Genomic DNA, 18,191 nt, shown 5'->3' with positions numbered 1-18,191 from the left:
CTGTGATTTAGGTCTGGTCCGTTTATCCAAATACATTTTGGCTCACTAGACTCACTGTACTATGTCTTGTATAAGCGCCAGCGCATCTGCTGCTTGGGGCAGATATTTAAATCTGTGTCTTTCTTTTAGACATACAGTAAGTTTCAGATTTTTCAGTAAAGGTTTGCTAGAGTTTGATTTTTCCTTTGAAAATACTTTTGTATCTAGATTCTAAGTTACATTCCTGTTTTTCCTCGGTCTTTTTTTCTGTCTTGTTCTTCCCTTTCCTCCTTTAACATTACACTTTCACCTTGTGGCCTCTGAGCCCCCACATCAGAAGCTCCTCTTTCCCATGTGCCATATAACTGACTTCCAAAGCTGGTGAAATTTGATGCCCCCATTTTTCACATAAAAGATTTGGTTTTTAAATGTTACTGTGATGCAAACCTACTAAAACGATGCTTTATTTGGCTGTGAGGTAAATATGTCTTTGGCCTTTGTGAAGCTGTTGCATGTGGGGTGGTCTCCCTCTGGTCATCTGGTGCTCTTGAACACCTGCTGTTGCTGCTTTGTGATTTCTCCGTAGGTTAAACAGTAGAATAGGGATAGGAGCAGATTTCAAATCATGCTTGAGTATGCAGAAGTTTGTGAGGCCACAAGAACGTATTAATTACAAATTCAGAAAGCAATTAATCTTTCCAGATTTGCCATGCTAATATTGGCCATAGCCATTAAGAAGTTAAATAAATGCCTGGCCATGGCTCCAGCTGGAGCTGAGGTCTGCATGGAAAGCTATGCTTTGAACCTTGACAACCCGTTTCTCCTGGAATATGTGATATGCCACATTGAGAACCAATATGGATTTCTACAGTCAATTTAGAACATCATTCAATAGCATTGCTTTTGATTTTCAGAATTCATGGCAGCTCACTCAATGAAATTGCTTCCTAGATGTAGCCATCCTGATTTTGAGAGTGGAAAATATTATTTATCAAAATATTAAGAGCAATTTAAAAATAGATCTGTGAGTGATTTGTGGGCCTCTTGCAAAATGATATACATGTTGGCTGACTGATCTGGAAAAGGTTAATGATAATTACTGTCAGATATTTTTTTACCTGAAATTTTTATTGGAGTATTACAACTTATTTGGAGTCCTCTCCGTTTCTTTTCTCTGTAGGTTTACCCAAGAGAATGGTTCTGTTACCCGTTATGAAATTTCCAACATATCCTGTTCCCCACTACTCATTCTTTTAGCAAATGACAGAAGCTAATTCCTATTGAACAACAATACAGTACAATACAGAATGTTAGAGAAAAAGCCTTTTTATCCTGCTTTCTTTGAACACATACTTGATCAAAATTATTTGTAAAGAACATCTTTCCTACTTTTTGATTTTAACAAATGCAAATTTAGTTCTCTAAAACTTGAAAAAAAAAAAAAAAAAAAGAAACCAGTTCTGTGAAAACGGTACCTCATTTCTGGAAAATAACCTATACCAGCCCTTCTGTTCTAGGGAAATAAAAGTCTAGCAGTTCAAAGTTTAAGTTTTAAGAGACGTATCAGATTATGTAAAATTAAATTTGTGAAGGATGTATAGAGTCTCAAACACGGATCACAAATAAACTGCTTTGTTGTAACACAGAGTACTGCCTGGTTCCTGATGCAGTCACTGATTCTTAGTTGATTGATATGTATTTGCCCCAGGGCACTTTAATTTGGGCTGTAGTTATTTTTTTTAATACAATAGAGACTTTTCATTTAAACTTTAACTTTGTAAATATTGAAGTGTGTAATAAAGCCAATAAAATATGGGTTTGAATATTGTTTTAGCTTATTATTTTTGATATGTTTTGGTATCAAATTACAAGGAATTGAAAACTAATAACTTAGCCCTAGAAGCCCATTCACTTGTAAGCAAACTGCTAAAACAAAGCAAAGGTGATTGTTAGTTTGAGCCAGTCTACTTACTTTGTAAGCCCTTTGTCCTCCTGTTGTACAAGGGCATCCCCATGATAAAGGTTCCATTTTGTTATTCGAGCATCGCTTATTAAAATGATGGCACTACCCAGAGATGGGGAAGGAGAATGTGATTATCCTAGTTTATGAATTTCCAAGTTTTTAAAAATAATAAATTAATCAATCAATCACCCTCTCTTGTTCTTGTGGCCTTCTTCACTCTGTAAGATATTGTGTTCACTCCCTGGCTTTTTTCATGCAGATAGAAGATTAGCGATTTTGCTGGGATTCATTGAAGGGTCTCCTTTCCTCTTCAATTACATCAGAATCTAAAGCAGCAACAGGGTCCCCATAAAAACTTGCTCTTCGATTGTCCCAGTTCTTGTTGAGTGCTGCTGTGAAAAGTGACAGGTTTCAGCCATGGGTCAGCATTTCTTTTTAAGACACCTGATGATGCTGGTGGAAATGGATCAGTGGGTAACATTGTGCTGTTCTGTAAAGGGTGCAGACATAAGTCCTCCACTTGCATTCTCACCTTGTTTGGAAAGCCAATGATGTTACTAGAAGGTAAATGGTTTCATTAAGGTACTCACCCCCATGAAGGAGCAGCAGTGTGGTCCCCTGTCAATATTTATAAGGCACCATGTCTTAAAAATGTCTGTTTTTAGTATGAATTAGCTTTCGTTTTCCCTGTTAAATTCTGCTTTTGGGAACTTGACAGGGCCCATCCATGAGAATGGGCTTCACAAAATATGGCAAATTTATGTACCAAATTTCTCTGGGGCCACTAAATAAAGGTGAAACGGGCAATGTACAACAAATGTTAGTGTCACTGCTCAGATATATATTACACAATGATTAGTTTGTTTCTTCTCCTTGGTCTTTTGTCTTTATTAGTGGTGGGTGATACTTTAATAAAACCTCATCACTTGCTGGAAATAGCTGTAACTTATCATTCTCATCCTGTGCATTAGTGGCTAGACATAAACAAGAGGGCCCATTTCAGCTGGGAGTTTTCATGTTTCATTGATGCGTTTTGCTGACCTATGGATGAAACAGAGCCATCACTGAGAAGAAAAAGCATGGCTGATAGTGTCCAGTTTTTATTAATTAAATCTTTACAGTAGTCCTCATTGTCTTTGGAATACTATTAATTGGCAGCTGCAGCTGTATTGTTATTTGAAATTGGTCATCAAATTTGGATTCCACGTTGGAATCTCTCTAGAGATTTCTCGTTAGAAAATTCTTTTGAAGTAGCTGACTCTGCTTCATAACTCATGCCCTCTGTAATGGTGAAAAGGGAGCTGTGCTGTTTTCCAACATGATGGCAGTCATTTCAAATGGTTTCTACCAAGTCTTTTTTTTTTTTTTTAATTTTGTTGTTTGTTGGAAGTTACTAACCATGTTGTAAACCTGCCCAGTTGCTGCAAACTTTTACATTTCTCTGCTTTACTTAAAATAATCGAGCTGTCAGTCCTTTGTTAGAAGTGGTAACCATGCAAGTTCAACTGTTTAAATTCTGTAATGAATTAAGCGTTCCCCCCCTCCACCTGTTGCCCTTCCCACCCTTCCATTTTGTAATGAAAATTCCACTTACAGCTGAAAGAGCAGAGAAATATAAATGAAGCTCTTGGCTTCACCAAATTGCCTGAAATTAACATAAAGTTTTGCTTCTCTGCTCTTTTCTCCACTGTAGGTGGTTTTTTCATTGACAGCCCCTATTGCCAGCCTCTGAGCGTCGCACCATTTATTATTCACTTGGGCCCTCAAGATTTCTTCTCTGACTTCTAGAACCATCAGGTTGTCTGGCTTGAAATGGCAATTTCTATGTCTTGGTCTTAAGAGCAATGTGACACCCTGAGGCTATCCAGCTTTCAGACACCACTCTGACACCTTCTTTTTGAAAGCAATGACTGATCATTTTAAAGAAGAGCAATACTCTGTTCAAAGCCACGGTGTCTGTTTTAAAACTTTTCCTTTGGAAACCTAGCAATATCTGTACTTAACCCCTTTTTAGCATAGTTTCTTGTCAGGGAGTTTATAGATGAGTGTAGAGCTTAAAATTCGCGTGTGAGCTGTGCTATGTTTTCACAGTTTTTACACTTTTTAGCATATAGTTACATTCCTGACTGCGTCAGTTAGTGTTGTTACAATTTCTCAGAAACAGGGGTCCTCCTTGAAGCCATATCCTCTGCATGGGGACTGGCCCCATGACTAGCCAGGGATGTGGCTTGCAGCTTGTGTTTCCTCAGGCTGCAGGAGTACCCCATCTCTTGTGCAAGGTAATTGGTCCAGTAGATTTCCAACATACCTCATGCCGACTAGATGAAGTGCATGGGTGGTGAAGTAAGGAGTTGAGTTTACATAGTTCTGAAATCGTTTGTAGTCTCTCTCAAATTGTTAGCCTGGGGAACCAACCACTGAGAGATTTTGCTGGTATTCGCCTTTTCTTTTCTTTTCTTTTCTTTTAAATTTTGGGTGAATGTTTGAAAATCATGAATCAGCCACCGTTATTAATTGAAGAGCTAGGAATACCTCGTTAATGTATTTTTAAAACTGGTGTTGGACCCTCTGTGTATTTCAGGTTAATACTTTTAAGCAGTTTTCAGCACGTTTATCTCACTTTATTCTCGTTCTCCTCGGACCTTCGTAGCCATATCACTTGTATAAAATAGGCTGAGATATAGTGACTGTAAGCTGTGATCTCAGTATACAAAGGTAAGCTCTTTTATTTTCTGATTAAAGAGAAAAATAATCAATTAACACAACATGCATATATGACAATCATATATGATGTATTTGATCTCTTAGGTCATATGTCATCACATTACCTTTAAAAATTGTATGGTCTAAATGTAAAATAGTTATTTTTCAACATTTGTTTTAATACCCTTGTAACTGCTTTTTATTCAAGACAGACATTTCACTTACACTAAGTGTGTGTGTGTGTGTAAAAACTTAGGATATAACATGTATGTAAATTACACACACATACCTGTTTAAATGTAAGAATTCAGTGATAGGAACAGTTCATCTAAGAAGATTTTAATGACAGGGCACTCTTTTGGCCAAAGCAGTGGAATTTCCTGAGCAGCAAGGTTGGTACCAGTGCTGGTGGGATCCGTGTGTGTAAGCTGTTACACAAGCTGAGGATCAAAGTGCCAATTTCTCAAGGGGAGAAACTTCTCCGAGAAATGAAAGTCTCTGGTCTGTGTTGTATGCCCTAATACAACAACAGCAAGAAGCCATAAAAAAAAAAAAAGCAATAGAAAATGAAAAAAAAAAACAAAAAAAAACAAACAAAAAAAACAAAATATGATGGTAACTATGGAAAAGTGGATAATTGACTGAGCTAAGTTAATTATTTGCAGAACCAACTTCAGCAAGACTCGGGGTGGTGAATATCGAGTCTGCGGAGACCGAATAGACTTAAAGCAATCCATCTGTCTTTTCCAGGTTAGGTAGCTAGATTATTTATTTCCCATCTTATTCAACCATCACGGAGTTCATGTAAAGATGTGAGGGTTAGGCAGATATTTTAATAAAGATTTGCTTCATTTAGGTGTGTCCCATAAATGCATTTACTTGTGTTAGATGTTCTGTGCTAAGGCTGTATTTGATATATGTAGATTAAAATGAATTTCATGTTTCATATTTGTTTCTAAGTAGCAGTTTCTTTTGATTACTCACTTTAAAGTTGCTGGAACAACTCTTGTTTTTTCCACGCAGAATCTGTATGTACATTTAATGTGGCTTTGGCATCTATAAAAGGTTGTACGAGGTATAGCTGACTAGTACTGAGTGTGATCCAGTCGTGCTGAAGCAGCCCATTGCCTATTAGGTGCCAGGTCCTCTTCTGGGTACAAGTGAACAGAGGCTGTGACCAGTGGAAGCATTTTAATTCTGACAGTCTCCTTGTTGTTGGAATTGGGCCTATTACAAATATCTTACTTTGGGAACCAGATACTTTGTTAACTGTGGCAAAAAAGAATATTAGCCCAGTCATTAGTTTAATTGTAAACTATTTAATAATGTAGGCCCTCTGACATCACCAAAATGGGTGTCACTTGGAAATTCACTCGTTTAAAATATTTCCCTGGCAGTTTTGAGAGCCTGAAACCTACTCTGGTTTATGTTCATGGACCTCGGTCCAATATGTGAATGTAATGAAATGAATAACAAATACTCCAGTCCTTTCCAGTTAGTTTTTATAGTAGAGCAAAGGACAAGGTGGTTAATTTAAACACTGAGCACATTTTTTTAATGACAAATGAGAAAGTTTTACCCTTATAATCAATCATTCACCATAATTTCCCTGTTTCCTAGATTTCATTAATAACTGGAGGAAAATCTTCAGTAGTGAGTTAGGGGAAAGAACTAAGGAGATCCCCCCTGCCTTCCCCGCCCCCACCCCAGGAATTAGATTTCAAGCAATCCAGAGCCCTATACACCAGGGTCACTAAGAGCAGTTAAAGCTGAAAACAGCCTGCTCTGTGAATGGTCTTCCCCTAATTCCCATTCATCTTATGCCAGTGCCTCCCGAGAGAGAGTGTGGCTATCTCTGAATCCCTGAATGAGAAAGGCTGTGCGCATTCAAACTCATACTCTGTGCAGTCTGACGCCATGCTGTCCAGTGAACACAGATTCCTCAGTGTTATTAGGAGTCCTGGAAAGGAGACGGGTGGTAAATAGATAACAACAGCAGAGCCAAGAGACTACTGCTGAGGTGGGTTTCAGTATTGATGTGTTTCTCTGTAGCCCTTATTTACAGAGCACAGAGCTAGTACTTATATAAGAATGAGTCCCTTCCTTCCTTAATAGCCTCTTCCCGAAAGACTGTTTTAAGTCAATAATTCCAGTTGAGTTGGTTGTAAGAATAGATATCCTTTCCCACATTATCATTTTAGGTAGGAACTAACAGATTCCATTGATGCTTTGAAGCAGCAATCTTCGGAGGTTTTTAAAAATAGTACCATAATGCAAATTAGGTTATGTAAGCTTTACAGCACAGCTAGAAATAGAGACTAGAAACCATGTGGGAATCTGGGCCAAAGAATTTCTCTCCTTCCAGCACATTCCCATGGGGCTCAGGAATTAGATGAGTTAATACACATAATATGTTTTGAACAGTACCTGGTGCATAGTACGTACTCAGTAATATGTTGAGTGTTGTTACCATGGTTGGCCGAGGTGAGGATGAATGTGAGGGGGGTGAGGCTGTGCCAATAGGTGTTGGAGAGGCAGGTGCATGGCCTGCTCAGAGTGGAGCTGTGTTGGTTCATTGGTGCTGATAGGCTTCACTGCCAGGCTTTGGGAGAGGACTCCTGGTATCTAGGGCTTAGACAAGAAACGCACCCCAAGGACCTGGTGAGAGCTAGTGTGGTGGCGTTGCTGTGGATCCAAGCTTCAGGAAATTGCTCATGCGTCTGTTACAGTAGTTAAATTACCAGCCAATCTGCTGCCAAGGGTTTGTAAATACTTGTTTTTTTTTTTTTTTTTTTTTTTGCGTTGGGGGGGGTGGTATTTAAGGGTGCTTAGAACTTCATAAGGGCTGATCTTAGAATATCTACCTGCTGAGTCCAAGTGTCCAACCAGTGCACTAATAATTTTTTAAAAAGGTGTTTGGTTATAGCTGCCTCCAGAATGTAACCTTCAGGGCTTACCCATGTTTAGTAGGTGGAAAGCAAGTTCCTTTACAGCACAGAAAGGAAAGGAGGAAACTGGTGTGCTTAAAAGGCTGTCGACTAGGATGCTTCTCTGAAAAGCACTCCTATAGCTTGTCTCTTCTAGTTTGCTTTGATACTTCTGGGGGAAAAATCTGCACTCCTCACCATATGAGGCCTCCCTTCTGCCTATTAGTCTTAGAGAAAACGTATCTGCCCATCTATTCGTCTTTCTTTTTGTCTATCCATTTACTTATCCGTCTATCTGGACACAGTTGGGAAGTTTCTTTTCGATAAGAGGAAAATGGGTACATGATGAAATTGGTGCTTTTGGATTAAACAGAGGGTGCACGTCTTACCTTCCATTCCTTTGTGTGTCTACAAAGATTCCGGGGGCCTCTGCAGAAAGGTGGTCAGATGCATCCTTGGCTGTTGGTAAGAGGTGAGCTAAGTGGGAAACATAGACTGGAGCCCTCAGATGCTCCAAGTTTATAAAAACTGTGTATAGACAAGGACTGTTACCTTTAAGGAGGCAAATAAGATTTACCTTGTAGTCAAGAGGTTTTTCTTAAATCTAAGAAATACTTGTTTAGCTAATGTCTTGACAAAAGGTAGTGCATTCCCCCCGGGGAGGCTGTTTGGTGGAGTCTTTGCCTCGGTCAGCCAGCATTGAGGGAGGACTTCTTTTTTTGCCTTGACTCATCAGTCGTTAACATTCTAATTAATTACTCCTTCTGAGGAGGGTCTTGGTCTCTCTTGGCAGAACTTTGCCATTTCTGCAAATGAACTGTGCCATCCTGCTGGTGGGCAGGGTGAAGATAGCCACCATTTGCCCAGGCAGTTTCACACTGGACTAAAGGTCTCTGCATTCAGGTGTTGGCTAAATGCCCCAAGTAATGAGGTGAACAGTAGCCCTCAGTTTAGGTCATTTGGGGCAGCAGTAGATTGAAGAAGTAGGAAGGGAAGGGGAAGGAGAGACGCCACCATTTGTATCTTGTGCGCTGGGCATTTGGACATTCTTCTGAATTCTCCAACTACCTTCTTGGAAGTAGTGGTATCCCTAGTTTACAAAAGAAACTGATGCTCCAAGTTAAGTGCTAGAACCATTCATGGAACCTAGCTCTGTTCTAAAGCTTTTTCTGTTCCATCTGCTGTGGATTACAAGGCTGAGGTTGACAGGACGGGCTCTCCTGGAAGCTAGGCCTTCTGACTTGAGGTGCCTCCAGATCAGATAAACTGGCCTAAAATAGGGCTCTTTTCATTTAAATTGGTTGTGAAGAACGATCTAACATGCTGGAAGGACAGACTGAACGGCTGCATTGCATCTCTATCAACAGAGGAAGAAGCATTTTTATCTCAAGCTTGTTTTTCTCTGAATTTCAGTGAAATCTGAGGTATGTGTTTTCACTTAGCTTATATTTTCTGAGTGCATGTTCTCTGCCTGGCCTGAGATAGGTCATGAGGATGTCTTCAACAATTGAAGCTAGACTCTGAAGGCAGGCTGGTGAGGCTTTGGCTCATTGGGTACAAGGAAGAGGAACACAGAGGGGCAGCAGGCCAGGTCTGGGCTATAAGTACAAGGGGGTGTCCCTGGACAAGTACTCAGCAGAGATGGGTGGTGGCAGACTGCAGAGGTCAGTGGTCATTGCCAGGAGTTTTCCTTGGAGTAGGCCTCAGGGCAGACTGCCAGCCTGGAGTTTGCTGTCTTTCCTCTAAGTTGGACCCGTGTATGGTAAGCCCTGCTTGGATGGCTTTGGGGTCTCTAAATTGCTGCCTGTGAACCACCCTGCTGAACGTGTCGGATTCTTCTGCTGCTGTCAACCACTTTACCAGCTCCTTGGCTAATGAATGACAGCTGGGTCTCTGCTTAGGCATGGGTGGATGCAGGGATGGCTGCGGGATCCTTTTCAGGGAAAGGTATTCCTCATCCACCCCAAGTCATCATCTTTCTTGGCACTTGGCAGTGTTTCTGTGCACCCTGCTGTAATCCTGGAGGGGAACAGGAAAAAGGAACCTTTGAAACCCAGGTTGTCGTGTTCTAGATCATGACTGTGTCAGGGAGAATGAGCGCCTGGCATTCGTAGAACACAGTCCTCTCTGAAGCCCTTTCCCACTTGTCATCTCATGGCTTGCTGCACTGGTAGCCCTTGGAGAAGCGCGGTGCATAGATTGTCGTTCCCACCCTGCAGACAGGGAGAGCGGAGCCCAGAGAGCTCTCCAAACCACCCTGCTTGTCTGTGGGAAAACATTGTGGCTCCTAACTAGTTTTTAACCACCAGAAGAAATAACATTTCTTAGACTGTTCTTAGACTTAACAGCAGCCCTTTCCGAGGAATTAGTTTTGAATTTCACCACAACTGGAATTAGAAATTTTCTCCTTTTACAGATGAGGAAACAGATGCTTAGATAAGGTGATCTGCCCCAAATTACAGTGCGGTGAGTGGCGGCGCTCACCCAGTCTGAGGCTGTGCTCTGAGCAGGTGGTTTGCGTCGCTAGTGCAGACCAACGTCTGTTCTGTCTCCCAGGCCCCCTTGGCAGCAGTGGCTTCTCTGTGATGTGTTCTGCTCACCTTTCCTCTAGGCTTCTGGGCTATCCCCTGTGCGCCTGAAACCAAGCAGAAACCAACCCATGTCTCCCTGATCCTTCCTCAGCCCCCTAAAATCCAGCCTTCCTGGCTCATTATGTTTCTGGTTCCTTTGTCAGTGTGCTACTGGACAAGGCGGCCAAACGGTCAGCTCTGGGCCCGGCAGCCTGGGTTTTTTTGTTTTTTGTTTTTTGTTTTTTTTTTGCCAGCTACACAGTTGGGGTCAGTTTCTACAGATCATCATTTCATGCTGTAACTGAACCCTATAATAAAGTGCAAATTCGTTAATTGCCACTTGGAGAGCTCCTCAGGGCTGGGAAGGCGGACAGCGGATGTACTGTTGGAAGTATGTTATGTTCAGCCTCATCTACGTTTTGGTTTTTGGCCACATCCTCCGTTCCTGGCTCGGCCTTCAAACATGTACTCTAACCCATGGGATCACGGTCACAATAACACATTTTCCAGAGCAATCTGGTGTTGGGATCCCCTTGGATTCTTCTGTCATGGGACTTCTCGGAAGTCTCAGCTTTCTAAAACCCCTCGTTCCTGCAGAGGCTATGTTAAAGGAATATGGTAGGCATCATCTGGGAGGTCAAAGACCTATGGAAATTGGCACCTGGGGAACTCAGGAAAGCTGAAAGCACCTTGAAATGAGATGGAAGGACCAGGTTAAGGCTGGTGAAGAGGAGACTGGAGAGAACGTGGGCACTCCCGCCAGGTATTTTTTAAGGGATTATGTTTATTTATTGTATGTGGTTCCAAAGGGTAAAAGACAATTATGGGAAGCCAGTGGGGCAATTTGAGCTAAAATACACCTCCCGCGATGACAGACGCGGCCTTGAGAGAGCAGCTGAGGTGCGACATGAGCTCCCTGTAATCGGCATGTTCCAGCAAGAAGCCGGTCGTGTGGATGGCAAAGAGGAAATTCTGTGGAATGTCAGTTTGGACGAACTCTGATGTGATTGGTGATGCTGCCAAGACCGTGTCTCCCTTCTTGGGCACGTAGATTTATTGAGAGAAAACATTCACTATCACCTACTGCTTCTTACCAGGCTTTGTGTTGGGGCAGAAGGAGCAGTTGGAGAAAATGTCAGAATTTGCAGCTTAGACAACTGAGTAGAAGGTGAAATCATTGACCCAGATGGAGAGTACAGGGAGGGGAAGAAAGAGGCTCAGGGGATTTGAACAGAATGAGAGTCATCCTCTTCTGTGCAGGCAGAAAGGCTTCAGCGGGTCTCCCCCTCCCTGCTAGGGCTCCTCCTTGTCGGCTCTGGGCTGGGGGCTGGCAGACCCATTCCCAGGTCTCCTGCCGAGGGCAGCAGAGGAGCGAGGCCTCAGGAGAGAAGTGCTTACTGAGTAATTTACCAAGATCTATAGGCTTCCCACTGAGACAGACAGGGGATCCCCAGGAGGGGAGTCAGAGGCGGGCCTGGCATGCACAGAGAGAGTGTGCCCACTTGGAGAGCGTGAAGGGCCTTGCCGTCGGACCTGAGATGGTTAAGAGTGAAGTGGCAGGTGGGACACACAGTTTGCAGTCACTTCTTGAATGGCCCTGGGTGGTGTGTCCTTCAGTGATGACCATCCTCCACGATGGTAAGTTCCAGAGGGTCGATTGGGACAGTTGGATAGCCAAGGACCAGAGTCAGGAGGGAGGACTGATGAGCACGAGGCTGTTGCCATCGGCCAGGTGAGGCATGAGGGAGGCTGATGGAGTGCAGCAGCAGAAGGATGGAGAAGCAGGAATGACATCTCCTCACAGGCCAGGCTCTTCTGCCGGACTGGGTAGGGATGGGAAGATGATGGCCCCCAACCCTGGGCCAAGGAACAACAGCACCCATCCAGGGGAGGGGACCTGCTGGAGTACTTCTGGACCACTGCTCAGTGGGCAAGAGAGAGAACAATGGTGTCTCTGACCAGGACGGGGGAAGGCAGGGGAGTGGAGGAAGATACTGACAGGGTACAGAGGAGGTCGAATGGAGCAAGGGCCATCTCCACTGGGCTAGGAAATGGGGCTTTGGTGGGCCACACTCCATCATGCTGGAGCGCTCCAGCTTCTCCACTGGTGGTGGGTGGGGAGGGGCTTGTGATCTATCAGCATCTTCACCCTTTCCGAGTTTCTGCTGGGCTGGGCTTTCCAGCCAGGAGTCACAGGTACCAGGTGGTCGTTCATACTGAGGCCTTTTGCTTGGCAAAAAGTTAATCCGGTTTTGTTCATTTTTAACCTAAGCAAGGGCTGGAGGTTGTTGGATTCAGCGTCTGTGGAACAGTCTGTAGCCCATGGGAAGGTGTGGATATTCTTTCCCAAGTTCTTGAAGGACGGAAAGGACCATGAACTTGTGACCAGAGGATTGGTTTTTGGTGTCAGTTTTCTGTCTGTCCTAGTGCTGCCACTTTTGCTTCGAAATGGACAGAGAGAGCTGAAGGCCAGCGTGAGTTTCTGCACCTGTTTCCTACAGCTCTGCTGGGGACTGCAGCTTAGGTGGCAGCTGTGGACATGGATCCAGTCAGCCTTTGGGTGGCCAGAGCTCCAGGGCCAGGTGTCTCTTAGCTGCAAGCAGCCTTCACTGTTAATCAGCAGGCTACACAAATCTCACGTCTAAAGAGGTGAAATGTGAAAATATATGGGAAGCACCGCCTTAGACCTGTGTCCACAAATCTTTTCTGTAAAGGGCCAGATAGTGAGCATTTCAGGCTTTATGGACCATGTGGTCTCTGCCACAGCTGCTCAGCCCTGCCACTGTAGCACAAAAGCAGCCAGAGACACTACGTAAATAGATAGCATGGCTGTGTTCTGATAAAGCTTCGTTTACAAATACACAGGGCCGTAGTTTGCCAGCCCCTGCAAAGTAGGGAGTATTTTGCCAAAGTTGGCTGTATTTCGCCAACCCCTTAGACTATAGAGATGACTTACCCTTTGGCTTAATCTTGACTGGAAACTTCCTTCCCATCTGCTGCCTGGACCCATCCACCTCCCCACAAAGGCTTCCTGAGCATCTCCTCTGTGTGAGCACTGGCTCAACGCACAGGACGGTGTAATTCCTGCCCATATGGAACTTAGGTTTTGAGTAACATCGTACAGAACAGGGCTCAGAGAAGTCCAGGGTGGTAGGGTCTCAAAGAGAAGGGCTGAGGGGGAATCAGGAAAGCTCTGAAGGCAGGCAGCTCTGGAGTCGGGCTTAGATGAGGAGGAGGCTGCAGTTCTCCAGGAAGGGAAACAGGACCAGATGACGGATGAGATTGTGTTGAACAATGAGGACTTCTGCATAGTCACACAGGCTCATGGGGTCTGCTCATAAAGGACCAGGAGGGCCAGGCTCAGGAGCGTGGACTGGATTCTCTGGGCAGTAGGGAGCCATTGGACAGCTGTGCTCAGGAGGGTAATGTGATCACAAATGCTTATTAGAAATGTCACTGGCTATGGAGGACCATGTCTGTGGTTCTAAGTTATACCTTTCAGTTTAGTCTGGACTTTTTGGTCAAGGTACTTTTGGTGTTAGAGTGGGGAAGAGAGGCCCAGAGAGTTGGACAGATGGTCTGACCACTGGCTTGTAGTCAGTGAGCGCCCCACCTTTATTTTGACATGACAGAGCTTGACAGAATCTTCCTTCTTCAGCCTTTTTCTTTTCCTGCTATCCTAAAGATCATGTACAAGGGCAGGATAAATGAAACGTTCTGTCTCCAATCTAAGGTAGGCTTGGGGCCTCAGAATATGAAGGTAAAGAGGCGGGGACGGACTGCCCCTTGCTTCAGAATCCAGTCACATGGCGACAGCGCTCTGTGGAGCAGATTGCTTCCTTTGTACATGCCCTGGGCCTGTGGCCAGCAGGCCTCAGAGAAGAAGAGATGCTGACCTCTCGTCTCCAGAGGCTGCCAGCTACTAAGGGAGGTTGAACCGACTACCCTTGGGGGTGGACTGCTCTGGGCCGGGCCTGATGCCAGGCGTAGGGGACTGAGGTGAATCAGACATGGTGGTCGCATTGAGGAATGCCCAGTGTAGTTGGGGTGAGGAACAAACCCACGGGTGTTTGTGGCGCTTTCTGCTGAGCATGGTCTTTCCTCTCAGAGGGGTTTCTAGGCATGTTGAAGGGAGCTCCCATTCAGCACATTGGAGAGGTGCCAGGGACGTGAGCTGCTGCCAGCTTGATATGAACAGAAGTTGGGAGTAGCTACTGTTGCTGTGCATAGCCAGGAGCACAGTGTCCGCTGTGAAGGGGCAGGTAAGGCTGGAGAAGGATGGCCTAATACAAGCGCCTCCACAGATGCTGATTCAGTGAAGCCCCATCAGCCCTGTGGGGGAGGTGAGGATCACATGCAGCTCGGAGAAGGCAAGGCACTTGCCCCCCTGCCTGAGCTGGGAGGTGGTGGCCAGCTCCACACAGCGCTGTCCCATGATGCTGGCGAGGCGGGACCAGCCATGGGCTGGCAGCGCTGCACCGTGACCCCCTTCCACAGGGCCCAGCCTTGTTTCTGGCCCTCCAGGACAGAGTCAGGAGGTGAAGCCTGTGGTGCTGTCCCAGCGCAGTCGGGCCAGGCGTGGGGAAAGGCAGGAGGGAGATGTGCTGTGCTCTGAGCAGCCTGGCAGGCCCTGGAGAGGCAGGAAGCCACTGTATACTTCAGAAACTGGGTGCTGCTTACTCTCAGTGCAGTTGTGTTTTGCTCATCTCTGAGAATCAGGTGAGGGCTACAGAAGAGAGTTGTCCCTGGGTGGCTGCTGTCTTTAGACTTGTCGGGCTCCCTCTGGTACAGAAGTGCCTCTAGGATTTTGCTGCCTGGTGTCCTCTCTTATGGACATGGAGTGGCTCTCCAGTTCTTATGGTAGGTGTGGAACTTCTCAGCTCTAAGGAGGAGCACTTGCTACATTTTCTAGAGAAGTTTCTGGGTTCGTGGAAGGGAAACTGACAAACTGGAGCCTGGCACAGATGGACACTGGGTAAAGAGAATGCAGCCCGTCCCTGGTTGCAGTGCCAGGCGTGGCCTTTCATGTGGCAGCAAGTCACTTACTGTGTCTCCAGCTTCATAGGAAGGCTCTTGTCTGTCAGGCAGTGGAGTTACAGACAAGAGCCTTGCTCAGGCCAGCCCTGCCCCTGCCTCTGCCTGCAGGCACAGGCGCTTTGCCATCTGCCCTGTTTTCCTGCTTAGGGAAACATGATGGTCAGAACATTTCTTGACTCTAACCAAAATATTTCTGCTGCTTTTGCAAGTCAGATTCTTTTCATTGTTCACGGAAATGGATCAAGAACAGGAGTTTTAGCGAGAGAGGTGGTGAGAAGTTCCTTCTCCACCTGTAATTTGCAAATTGTGTTTTAGGTTTCCAGCCTCTTTCCTCTGTTCTGGGTATCTTGTGCTCTCCACCCTTGAGGGATTTTGGTGTGGTGGGTCAGTGCAAGACACTCGATCCAGACACACACATTTCCAAGGCACTTTCATGTCACTTACCAAGCCTCCTTGTGTGCAGGTATCAATTCACTGGCTCCCTTAGGCTGCAGTCCTGACCCCCAAGGTAGTGATGGCAGCCGGTGCATGAGGTATGATTTGGAAGTAACCAGGCAAGCCCTGGTTGCAAAAAATACCTCTTCTGTCCCAACAGTAGGCCAGAGGTGCTGCCATTAGACGCATCCCTCTACCTACCCCCGATCACTTTTCATGCTCAGGCCAGCCTTGCACAATCAGGTTCCGTTCACTCTGCACCCCCATTTCTTAGATGGGGTACTGAGCACTGCTTTTCCTTTAGCTCACTTAATATGGCAGCTTCTCAGGGATGGAACCTACCATGGCTGTGGGAGATGCTTCGCTACTACTTACTACCTTTCCTAGGGAGGGCAGCTCATTTTTAGAAATGCTGCTGGGGAGCCAGATTGTAGGCGTCCAACCAGAGGGCCTCCTCTCTGTCTCCCAGGAGTCAAGGGTAGCTCTGGCTCTCTGAGGAGCTGTCTCCAGCCTCCAGGTGGACGTCCTTCCCAGCATACCAGGGCTTATGGAGGCAAAATGAAAGCTGGTCCACGTGGGAACCCCCTGCTGTTGTCCTTTCCTTGGGCAGACATCATACACTTTTTAGCGCCTAGCAGTGTTCATCCTGTTTTCCCCAAAGCATCCTTGGACTCAGGCCTTTCATCCTGGACCCATCTGTCTGGCCTGTTGTGCTGAACCTTTGGTCTTAAGTGGTTGGTTGGTCCAGCTACTTCTTCAAAAGGAGGTTTCCTAAGGTAATCATCAGTTAGGGCAATTGTACTTCCGGGAACAGTGAGGCTGATGGGCCTGTTCCCAAGGGTGCTTTGGCAGGGGGTGCCAGGGAAGGGGCCGGCCTAGGGCCAGGTTCATCATACCATTAGCCCTACAGCCCCATGCCTTTGTGTCCTGGTTTCCCTGCCGTGTAGTGGTCCTGCAGGAGTGGAGCCTGTAGGATTTGCTTCTCACCCACTCCAAGCAGAACTGTCGGGGAAGGAGGTGCAGCCAGTCTAGACCTGAAGCTCTCACACTAAGGAGTAAGGTAGGCCTGCTCAGCCTTAGCCCTTCATCAGCCCCAAGGGTGGGGGAGGCAGGAGGCGGCTGAGCGTAGTCGTGGATAGAAATCTTTCCCTACTGCACGGTCACACACATGGCATTGGACTCCTGGCTGTAGCTCACTCGGGTCTACTGAAGACCCAAGTTAATTTTTAGAAATCTATTTAAAGTTATCTATCATGTATCTATTTACTGTGTTTTTCTGAATACGCAAGTGTAAATAGTATAATTTGCAGTGCAAAATCCTTGGCAATAAGTTTGTGTATTATGTTTAAAAACACTGGAAACCACGACCACCATGGACTGCCCTTCCCCTCTGAGGCAATTATTACATGTAGGACTCTGAACTTTAAACCTTCAGCGTGACTGAAGCAGCAGCCTGCACATGTGGACGGTCATCAGTGCCTCGCCCAGAGATGCCTGGCCTTCATCCAAAGGGACCCTGCTGCCACAAGTCCTCCAGGCAGCACCCACACTGTGGCTCCTTCGCGCTGAGTATGTTGGACTCTGCCATAGACTGACCCTCTTGTCTGGCTGCTGCAGTTTGTCTGTAATGCCCTGACATGTTGCATTTTCCCCATTTGGATAAATAAAAACAAATGCTTCTGTCACACACAGTAATGGACTGTTCTGTGCAGGACCCACTCTGGTAAAATGAAGGCTACAGCTTTGGTGAAAGGTTCAAGTGCAGGCTCCCTTTTCCTGGCCCTTAAGGCTCTAGTTCAGTACATGTTACAGGTTCTTCCATTCATGCAAAGGGATGGAGGGGCCGAGGACGTTTGAAGGGGGTGGGTGGCTCCTGATAATGGACAGTGATTTGGGTGGGGCCAGGGCCTAATTTGTGATCCTAGTAATGATCCTTAAAACCCTGCCTCTCTGTGGTGTGAAGTTTCCTCAACATGAACCTGGCAGCCTGGCACAGTGAGTGGTAAGTGATGTCATGTTGAGTGCTGACCTCTTAAATCGTCACACCTGTTCCCGGGGTCAGTAATACCCGGACAGACAATACAGATCGGGAACCGAGGCTCAGGGTGAAAGGACCCTGCCCAATGGTGTCGAGCTTCTAGAGGGCGGCAGCAATTGGAACCCAAAGCTGAGGTTCTTCCTCCTGCTGCCTGGTCCCCTGCAGGGCTCCTGCAGTTGAGCTGCCCTAGTAATTGAGAGCTCAAGACCACAATGTAGTCCCAGCCCACTTGGAGGGACGAGGACGAAGAAGATCCGGCAGCCCAGGGAAGTGGCCTGGTGGGGAATCGGGCCAGGGGCTGCTGCTGCTGCCTCCAGGTAAGTGGAGAGTTGTGTGGGCAATGGCGCTGCCTGTTTTTGCCTCACTTTGTAACTCAGGGCCCCGCCTTCTCCCTATACATCATCAGGCTGGATCTACAACGAAGCAAGAATTGAAAGAAGAGCCGGCCGGGCCAGCCCTCTGCTATTACCATCCTCATTCTCAGGTTTGCCTTTCTGAGATTGAGGGACAGCCAGGCTTTCTTGTTCACAATTGCCACA

The 18,191-nt window shown here is 45.9% G+C and overlaps 1 protein-coding gene and 1 pseudogene across 10 annotated transcripts in view; both read left to right on the top strand.

Moving 5' to 3' along the window:
• STRBP (spermatid perinuclear RNA binding protein) overlaps window positions 1-17,305 on the top strand; it is a 155,687-nt gene extending 138,382 nt beyond the window's left edge. For 4 of the 9 annotated variants that reach the window (XM_031654496.1, XM_031654493.1, XM_031654492.1 and 1 more), the window contains one exon: window positions 1,160-2,131. In XM_031654496.1, the coding sequence (XP_031510356.1) occupies window positions 1,160-1,236 (77 nt within the window). In that variant the 3' untranslated portion in view covers window positions 1,237-2,131. Of the gene's footprint in view, window positions 1-1,159 lie in introns of all 9 variants that reach the window. The other 5 variants (XM_031654495.1, XM_031654494.1, XR_004177996.1 and 2 more) reach the window with 4 other exon arrangements.
• On the top strand, window positions 15,809-17,305 carry LOC108582323 (annotated as a pseudogene). Its single transcript, XR_001895615.3, has one exon. The product of XR_001895615.3 is annotated as an uncharacterized LOC108582323 (transcript).
• Window positions 17,306-18,191: the final 886 nt, after the last annotated feature.

Source organism: Papio anubis, chromosome 13 (genome assembly GCF_008728515.1).
Source record: "Papio anubis isolate 15944 chromosome 13, Panubis1.0, whole genome shotgun sequence".
Classification (NCBI taxonomy): domain Eukaryota; kingdom Metazoa; phylum Chordata; class Mammalia; order Primates; family Cercopithecidae; genus Papio; species Papio anubis.
This window is presented reverse-complemented; position numbering and strand designations above follow the sequence as displayed.